This window comes from Cupressus sempervirens, chromosome 6 (genome assembly GCF_028749045.1).
Source record: "Cupressus sempervirens isolate cs-2001-9-10 chromosome 6, ASM2874904v1, whole genome shotgun sequence".
Classification (NCBI taxonomy): domain Eukaryota; kingdom Viridiplantae; phylum Streptophyta; class Pinopsida; order Cupressales; family Cupressaceae; genus Cupressus; species Cupressus sempervirens.
The window spans coordinates 674,002,887-674,012,949 of record NC_143123.1 but is presented as its reverse complement, the minus strand read 5'-3'; the positions used below and the strand labels follow the sequence as shown (position 1 = coordinate 674,012,949).

The 10,063-nt window shown below is 36.3% G+C and overlaps 1 protein-coding gene across 1 annotated transcript; it reads left to right on the top strand.

Annotated features, from left to right (window-relative positions):
• Window positions 1-3,529: 3,529 nt before the first annotated feature.
• LOC149553987 (uncharacterized) lies at window positions 3,530-8,232 on the top strand. Its single transcript, XM_089789317.1, has 10 exons — window positions 3,530-3,777; window positions 3,891-4,095; window positions 4,224-4,314; window positions 4,394-4,539; window positions 5,474-5,717; window positions 5,880-5,984; window positions 6,185-6,367; window positions 6,939-7,140; window positions 7,230-7,716; window positions 7,934-8,232. Exons 1-10 carry the CDS (start codon window positions 3,564-3,566, stop codon window positions 8,016-8,018), a joined length of 1,962 nt encoding a protein of 653 aa, XP_089645443.1. The 5' UTR covers window positions 3,530-3,563; the 3' UTR covers window positions 8,019-8,232.
• Window positions 8,233-10,063: the final 1,831 nt, after the last annotated feature.

Sequence of the window (10,063 nt, the reverse complement as noted above, 5' to 3'; positions counted from 1 at the left end):
TGTGAGTTAGATAATCAAATGTCTATTAGTGGATATGTATTTTCTTTGTTTATTAATGTTAGTTGGATGAGTACGAGGCATTAATGATTGTTTTGTTGCTACTAAAGTATGGTTACTATACATATGTCTAGAAAGAGTTACATTGGTTATATACACTATTTTTTGTCAAATTAGTTTTGATTATAGGGTGATTTAGATTAGTTGTGATAGTTAGATCAGTATATATTCTCTAGGAATTCCACATACCATGTTCATATGAAACATATTGAAGATCATCATCACTTGTTTGGGAGATGGTGGAGAGTGGTAAGGTTATGCTTTAAATTAATCGATGAGCACAAATAACTTCTTTTGGTGTAGGGAAATCCATGATCCTAAACCCCCATCCCCCTACTATCTATTTATCTATCTATATCAAGTAGACACATGTTATATTATGAACATTAAATTATCCTTGGAAATCATATAAGCTAATGTTAGATCTCCAAACATCTTGGAATAGGTACTTGGATGCCCATGGTGATTTATATATATTATCATATTTTACTTATATCAAGAATCATGTGCTCATGCATTTTTATATATTCATTATTTATATTGTTTCATTATTCCCTTAGTTACACTTTATACTAAAGAGCAAGGGAATTGACTACTAGTTGGAACAAATCAAGCTTAAGATTAATCAACTTCAATTTAGTCAATATGCAAATGAAAAAATTATGAAGTATCTTCAACAAGTTTAACACTTGTATACTCCTATTTGACTTGTTCTCTCATATATGTTGCTATTACCTTTTCTATTGACAATGTCTCCAACTATCTCAGGTCTATAATTACAATAGAATTTGGGTCCCTTCTTTTCTAGTTGTTTGTTGGTGTAACTTATTTCACTTTCATTGCTTACTACTTCAATTAGAACTCATATTGACTTATTGTAACTATATCTTCTTGCTACAATCATGAGCTCTTGTTATATTTTCTGTTGTCTTTTATATTAACACAATCAATACAAGGCACCTGGCCCTTAAGGAAAAAACAATGGAAAGCCCATTAACAACAAAATACCAGCCACATGATAACCATCACATTCAAAATCCCAACATATAATATCAAAAACTCGTCCGCACAAAACTTACATAGCCAGATTGAGTTCTTATCTAACATATCTACCTTTATGCTAATTATGTCTATAACATTGTCCATTATAATAACAGTAACATAAAAATAAGTCCTAAAGCTACTTTAAAAGTTTTTAAAACCAAATAAGGTGACATAAGGCCTGTCTAGAATTTTCATAGTTGAGCCTTCCCAGTAGATCCACAACACAAAAAACAAAACAAAACAAAATTAAAGACCTGTTCTTTTGTCTTTTCCTTCCCCTTGCTTGATAGTGAGTTCTTCACCCAATCATCAACCATGAACCTATAAAGTTTCTTGGAGTCATCAACACCCAACACCTCATCCTTCTTCTCTTGTTGAAGCAATTGCAACATAGTAGCTGTTGCATGTGTCACCTTCACAACGAATCTTGATAGGGTATTCAAGCACTCATCAAGGGCAGTAAATTGGACTTTCAGGGCTTTAATATCCCCATTGGCCTTTTCCATGGTACCCTCTTGAACCTAACACCTTGCACATTTTCCCTTAGGCATCATAGTATCCTAAACCTGTAACAAATTGAAAAAAAATTCTTTTTCTTTTTCTTTTTTCCTGCTATCCTTCAGGGAAGTGGCAGTCATCAAGGAGGTATCATTTGTAGTTTGAGCAGGAGGGGGCGACAGGGGAGGTGAAATCAATGGTATTGATGATGAAACTAGCTAACAAGAGTGGAATCACGACTAGCCTCCTTCTTCATCTAAACCTCGCCCCCATTGAATCCAAGGTTTCCTTTTCTGCTTCATCGTCTTCTTCCACAACATCATCCTCAATATATTTTTCCCTAAATGCCTTCTCCTTCCTCCTTGGCTTCCTCTTTTTACTTGTCATATTTTCTATTGTTACATTTCTTATATTTTTTTTATTTTAACTTCAATTCCACTTTTTTCTTCACACATTCTAATTATTATCAAAATGCACAATGCTCGACTTTATCCTTGGTAAATTTGTCTTATTAAACAATATAGAAAAAAAGAAACATTAGGCATGAAGTCCATGTTGAGCTCTATGGTTGTGGGTGGAATCATGACTAGCCTCCTTCTTCTTAACCTCACCCCATTGAATATGCGGTCATCGTCTTCTTCCACCTCATCCTCCTCAACATATTTTTCCCTAAATGCCTTCTCCTTCCTCCTTGACTTCCTTTTTTAACTTGTTACATTTTCTATTGTTACATTTCTTATAATTATTTTATCTTAACTTCAATTCCACTTTTTTTTTCCACATTCTAATTATTATCAAAATGCGAAATGCCCAACTTTATCCTTGATAAATTTGTCTTATTAAAAAGTATAGAAAGCAAGAAACCTTGTTGAACTTTATGATTGTATTATAATTCTATATTTTTTCAATTGACATTTGGAATCATACATAGAACTCTTCACAGTAAGTATACAAGGAAGACTGCAATTGACATTTAGAATCATACATAAGGCTCTTCACATCATGCAAGAAATATTCTCTTGTTCATACCGTTGTTGAGTTAATAAAAGTACTCTGCCGACAGCAAGTTTTGTCTGCATCTTTACCCTGCTTCGTTACCCTGTTTGGCCAATGGTTGGGGTCCATTAAGAGCCTTTTTAAGCTCGCCAACGTTCATGTCGATAAGAATACAGTCGTTCTCTCGTAAGTTCCGAGAGCATCCATTAGGCCAAAAGCATCAAACGCATCACTATCCATTCACATCGATCTAGGTGCAAAGCAATAAGCTTTTAAAAAATTCTCGATCCAACCGTTAGCGTACCTCCAACGTCTAGAAAAAAAGACTTTAGCAGTTTGCCGTAAAGGTAATAACAAATGGAAAGTGACTGATGCCAAATTTTGACTGGACTCGGAATGCCACGTTCCAGGTTCGAATCTCTCTATCGCCATCCACCAGCAGCACAACCAACTCAAATTACACGACAAGAGCGTGGAGAAAACTCCATAAACTGACAATTGGGTAGCGTGCTGACCATATCCGAAACCCACTCTTAGACACACTCTTTCAGATACATTAACTATTCCTGTGAACGTGATTGCCATTTAATACAAGGACTTTTAGCTAAAAGACTGTTTATACATGTGGTGCAGATTAATGGTTTAAGCCCTTTTAATTACTTTGACAACAGCCTAAAAGGTTCTATTTTCGATTTATCTGCTATATATGCTGTGGATTAATTGCCAAAGTTTGGAATCAATTCCCACTCTCTTACACTTCACACTATTTCTGCGCTTTGCATTTCCCTCTCTAATTAATTATATTAATAAAAAAAAGGACGACTTCCGGTTGCGTCGTATAGATGTAATCGTTAGAACGTGGGTTTCTGCTTTTATTATTCGTTTTTGGTCCAGAACACTCTATATAAAGGTTTTGCTTCTACATCCTTTTCACAATTTGCAGAAGACCACACTCGACGGATAGCAAGATGAAGCAGCGTTTGCAGATAATGCTAGTGTTTCTATGCTTGGCATTCGTATGGGTGGAGGCAGAGTATGTCCTGTACAAAGATCCTTCTCAGCCTGTAAGCGCTCGAGTGGAAGACTTGCTGAAACGAATGACTCTAGAGGAGAAGATCGGGCAGATGACCCAGATTGAAAGAGAGGTCGCTTCTGCAGATGTCATGAAGACTTACTACATTGGTATTGATGAAATGCAGATCTTCGTATATCCCATGAGAGTTTTTGTTTTTGTTTTTCTATTTAGAAGTTTTTGAGAAATCTTTGGGTTTTCTCTGTGTTTTGTTGTGAGATAGGGAGTGTTCTTAGTGGTGGAGGAAGTGTGCCTTCAGCTAAGGCAGGTCCTGCAGAATGGGTTAATATGGTAAACGAGTTTCAAAAGGGCGCCATGTCAACTAGGTTGCAGATCCCAATGATATATGGCATCGATGCCGTGCATGGTCATAACAATGTCTATGGGGCTACTATATTTCCCCACAATGTTGGCCTCGGAGCAACCAGGTGAGTAAAGCTGTAAAAACCAATGTTTTAGAACAGGGATTTGTTTACCCAGTGTAAAAACATTGAAATCTCCTAACTTAGCATTGGGCTTTTTGGATTTGCTTACATTTCGTAATGTATTCATGCAGGGATCCTGTTCTGGTGAAAAAAATCGGTGCTGCAACAGCTCTAGAAGTTCGAGCTACTGGCATTCCTTATACGTTTGCTCCTTGCGTTGCCGTAAGATTCTTTAATACTCGAACTTGTGTATGTTTGAGGGCTTTCCGTATTGTTGCTTATGAAGTACTTTTCGAAATAGGTCTGCAGAGATCCTAGATGGGGGCGCTGCTATGAAAGCTACAGCGAGGATCCAACCATCGTGAAAGGCATGACTGATATCATCTTTGGTCTGCAGGGCACGCCTCCCGCTAATGCTACAAAGGGCTCTCCCTTTCTAGCGGGACAGTAAGCTTCAATACCCCTTCTAGCTTATTTTAAAGCTTCAATACCCCTTCTAGCTTATTTAAAATTTAGTTTGATGAGTTCTCATAGCAATCCTGACGATGGATCATTGAGTATGATTCAAAACGTTGATAGTTAAAAAATACATACAATCTCATCCTGAACCATAGATATAAGATTATGGACCGTGGGGATACCCAATATTATTTGCTCCTCTGTAGCTTTACAGTGAGCTTCAAGCTGCCCGCTTCTATTGCAAAGCGATTTTCTTCTAGTTGAATGGATTTGGAATTATGAAATTAATTAATGGAATGTTAGTGACTTAACCCCAATAGGTCTTTCCAGTTCTGTAGCAGAAAAATTAAATTTAAAGCTGGTATACTGATTCTAAGTTGAACTTCAATTTCTGTACAGTAGGGTTCCAGTTTAATCACTTCTATTAAAGTTATTGGGAGTCCAAAGATTTGGCACTTAAGGATAGTAAGCTCTTAGCCTCTCTACCTGTTTTCAATTAAATTGTTTCTAGGTCGAGGGATATGTGATTATCTCATTATAAATCAGTACAGTCAGTTATGCTAAACCCTTACCCTTACGTGGGATTCCTTTTTTATATAGAAAGACAATAGTGTTTCTCATACTATCCTATATTGATTTTGTATTTAGTCCAATGGACCTTGAGTTCTTAGACTATTGGGTTTCCAATAATTTTTGTAAGCATCTCCCAGTTTTGACTTGATTCTCGTCTAGTTCAATGGACTTGAAGTTGTATTACATCCTTAGTAGGGTTTCCAAAGATTTCTGTGATCTTCTGGCAGGACAGCAAACTGAATTTATATCCAGATGATGAAATAATCATCATGTTAAGTAGTTGATTTAATCATCTATGTTGCAGACTTGGCGTTCCAATTACTTGAACTGTGGAATGGTGGTCTGTCAGGTCAAATGTTGCAGCTTGTGCCAAACACTTTGTGGGAGATGGTGGTACAACCAAGGGTATCAATGAAAACAACACTGTAGTCAGTTACAAGGGTTTAGTTGGTATCCACATGGTTCCCTATTTTGATGCAATTGTCAAAGGGGTCTCGACCATCATGGTTTCCTATTCCAGCTGGAATGGAGAGAAAATGCATGCTAACCGCTTCCTTGTTTCTCATGTTTTAAAGAAACAACTTCGTTTCAAGGTATTTCGCTTCGCACATTCATTATTGCTCTTGAGTATTGCTCATTGAGTATGCATTATCAGTCTTGGTTTTATTTGTTAGCTATTCATCAATACGTTTTTGACTGGGCCATATTCAAAATTTAAGCCGTCCATCTTAGTGTTTCCATTCTTTGGGTTGCAGGGCTTTGTTATTTCAGATTGGCAAGGAATCGACAGAATAACTACCCCGGCCGGTGCTAATTATTCTCTTTCTGTCTTAGAAGGTGTAGGTGCAGGAATCGACATGGTACTGCAAATTTCTCTTGCCTTGTTGTTTAAAAAAATGCTTCTTTCTCTTAGTGAAACTATTCGATTACTACTGCTAGGAAACAAATTACAGAGTACTCTTGTAGTGACACATTGGGTATATATGGTGGACTTCTTTTCATATTATTTACGAGGTATTTGCATAGACCTGATGTTTCTCTTTACAAATTCGTTTGGCAGGTAATGGTTCCCTTCAATTTTAAAGACTTCATTAACGATCTAACATCCCAAGTTAAGGGAGGTTTCATCACCAAGAATAGAATAAATGATGCAGTGCGGAGAATTTTGAGGGTGAAATTTATCATGGGCCTGTTTGAGCATCCTATGGCTGACATGACCCTAGCCAATCAACTAGGTAGCAAGGTAATATGGGCTCAAATTTTAATTCATCTGCTAATGCATTCATTGATTATTGTGACTTTTTGTAGCAACAGCATTCCGCACTTCACCTGCCTTTAAAACCATTGCATCTTGCCTCTGTTCTTCACCAAGTATTGTTTTTTTATAACACAACTTTTTTGAAACAGAGCATTACTAGCAAGGAATATGAATATAAATTTATTTCTCTAGTAAGGTAATAAAGATTTAGTTCATTAGCAATCTCTAAATGACAAATGGGTTTAGTGCATACAATTAATCATTGTGAATTTTTTTTGTGCCAATAGCCTTTAGGCACTTACCTTTATAAACATTACATTTTGTCTGTTTCTTTACAGCAGCGTTTTTCAATAGCATATATATTTCAAAAACAGGACTTCTGATGGAGCTTATTTGGAATAATAACTAGGAGTAAAAAAATTGAAGTTCTGAAAGTTGCAAACTTCTCACTCCCTTGTTTATTGCAATAATCCATAGCTTTCTTCTACAGGATTCAAGAAGTTTGATGGCATCATGGAGTTTTGATGTGTTCTAACATATACTGTTGATATATCAGGAACACAGGGATCTGGCAAGAGAAGCTGTCAGGAAGTCATTAGTACTGCTGAAAAATGGGAAATCGGGAAGTCACCCGTTGCTTCCTTTGGATAAGAAGGCTCCCAAGATTCTTGTTGCAGGGACTCATGCTGACAATCTTGGTTTTCAGTGTGGTGGATGGACAATCCAATGGCAAGGATTAAGTGGTAACATCACCGTAGGTGAGGCTTTCAGAGGATGCTTTCTCATTTTATAGATTAGAAGGTTAGCATCAATTGTGCTGAAGTTTCATAATCCCAATGGTTTGCAGGGACCACAATTCTCGAAGCAATCAAATCTGCTGTTAGTCCCTCTACTGAGGTGGTTTATGAGCAAAGTCCGGATGCAAACTATGTCAAGGGAAAAGGATTTTCATATGCCATTGTGGTGGTGGGTGAACAACCATATGCGGAAACTTTTGGAGATAATTTGAATTTGGCAATTCCCTTAGATGGAGGCAATACAATCAACAATGTCTGTGCCTCCTTGAAATGCCTTGTAATCTTGATATCTGGAAGGCCACTCGTAGTGGAGCCACTCATTCCAGTGATGGATGCGTTTGTTGCAGCATGGCTTCCCGGAACTGAGGGTCAAGGTGTGACCGATGCAATTTTTGGTGATTATGCTTTTCAAGGAAAGTTGTCAAGGACATGGTTTAAGAATGTTGATCAGCTACCCATGAATGTGGGAGACAAGCACTATGATCCCTTGTATCCATTGGGTTTTGGATTGACTACCAACGTATCTGAAAATCTAAGGTAGTCATTTAGGCTCGATCCCCTTTATCTAAATTACTAATAAAGTCAGGCATTGCGCATCAAGATGGTGTATGCCAAATAACAATTGAATATTCATTTTTGGAATGATTTTTATAAAAAATATTCAGTTTAAGCTATTAGAAATGGCACGGGTACTTATTTCTGTTTTATCCTTGTTTCTGTTTGCAATTATTCTTGTCATTGTTCTGTGCTGTAGGACTTCATTTGCTGTTCTATCCAGGGCGACTTCTTGCGTTCTTGCCATGATAATTAGCCTCTGCTTGCACATATTTATGATGTGAAACAACACTTCATGCCTAAATCTAGCTCGTTGCTGTTTCCAGTTTTGCATTGAGTTTGACACTCTATAGATCATTCCAACACTTTGTAATATATTAAATTATAGTTGTGTGACAGAAAATATGAATTGAGATAAGACAGCCAAGGGGATGTGGAAGAGTGTAAAGAAGTATTTTCATGCTACATGGAAAAAACTTATTTTCATTTCGTCTTCAATGTGCCTTCCTCTCTTGTGTAAGTTCATGTTAATGGTGGAATGACGTCTACTTTGAATCTTTTTGTGTGGTCAGGAGCACATTATCACTCTAGGCATATAACTCTCCTATTTGTAATTAAGTTCCCGATTTACTGTACTATAGGGCTTTAGTAGTGCACCATGATTATCATGATTCTGCTCTTATTTGTTCTCTATCACAAATACATACTGCTCAGGTCTATCTTGCCGTCTTTACTATGCGCCATAAATATTATGATTCTGCACTGGTACCTGTTTGTTCTGTATAACAAATACGTCCTACTTAGCCCTATGTAGTTATTGTCTTCAGGGTTGAGATTGTTTCAAGAGAAATCATGGGTGGGTTTCCTATAAAAGGAAGAAGTAAATCTAGGCGAAGGTTGTCATAGTAAACATTCACAAGACTACACATAGCTTATGGGACAGTGCACAAGACTAAACACAGCCTGCGGCAAGTAAAAGTAAATAGACTAATGGCAGAGAGTCAGAGTCACATCTATTGCACATTTCTTGGGAGGGGGTGTATTTATCTTATTCACATTTCAACTAATCTCATATTCCTGTGCGGCTGCTAAAGTGCAATTTGTGCTTAAACTTAAACGGTTGAAGTATGCCATTTTTTAATGATTTGGAATCTATTCTAACTTTTGCAGCAGCCACTGCTTATTTTCCCTCTTTATTTTTTGTCAAACATTTATCTACAAATTATTTTATTAGAATTTTATTTCAGTATACTATTTTGGCTGTTTGAAAAGAAATAAGCAGCGAAAACGAGGACCTGCCCAAACATTGTTTAAACACCGAAGCTTCACACCCAGAACTTTCCTATCTCTATGTTTCTAGTTCATTGCAGTCTTCATGTTTTGAATAGCTGATTGAGAAGTTCTGTAGTTCCTAGTTTTTTGCTTATATTAACCCAGGTAACCCAGATAAACTAATAAACTGTCTTCGAATGCGTGAATATATGTTTTTAATAACGAGGCCAAGCAGTCTATTGAATCCATGGATAGTTTAAAATAAAGATGCTACTTGATCTCTTTTTCCTTTTGCATAGATCTTGTGCTGTGTATCGTGATTAGGTGATCTGCAACTTTCTTATGAGACTAAACATAGTCTAGGTTAAAATTATACACAATCAAATTTAGAAGCCAAATCATCATTAGTAATGGATTGTGAAAATCTGATATTATTAAAAAGATCAGTGCCAATCAGATCCAGAGAAAGGTCGTATGGTGAATTGACAGTTAATCGTGTTTCTCGTGACCAGGCGAAATCAATCTCTTTCCCACCTCCAATCCTCTCTTTCTAATCTACATGTCCGGATAGGGTTTGTTCATATCCAAACTATAAACCCTAAAAAACGGAAATTTATCGATTAGGGCGTTCTTAAAAATTAATGATTTGCCGTAAAGAAATCCCATATGGTGAATTGGATAATCATAATTGTGAGAAAATGGGTTTTAGTCATTACATTATGTCTGAGCAGATGCTATGTTCTAGCATGATATCTTGTGTGTAAATTGGCTTTTTCATAATCTAGTTTTGACCATTTTTTGGAATCTCCCAGCAACTACAAACAAGTGAGATGAATGTTCTATGTGTTTATAAGTATTCTTAGAAAGGATTAAAATTAATATTTGTACCAAAAGTATAATGATTACTTCAATAACAAGTGTCACGTGTATTTGCAGTTATAATATTTAATATTAATTAGAAATTTAAATTAAAATAATAAATTTAATACTTTTGTAAAATATTAAAATCTCAAACTAAATTTTTATACCATATGAAAATAAGAATCTATAAATTTTA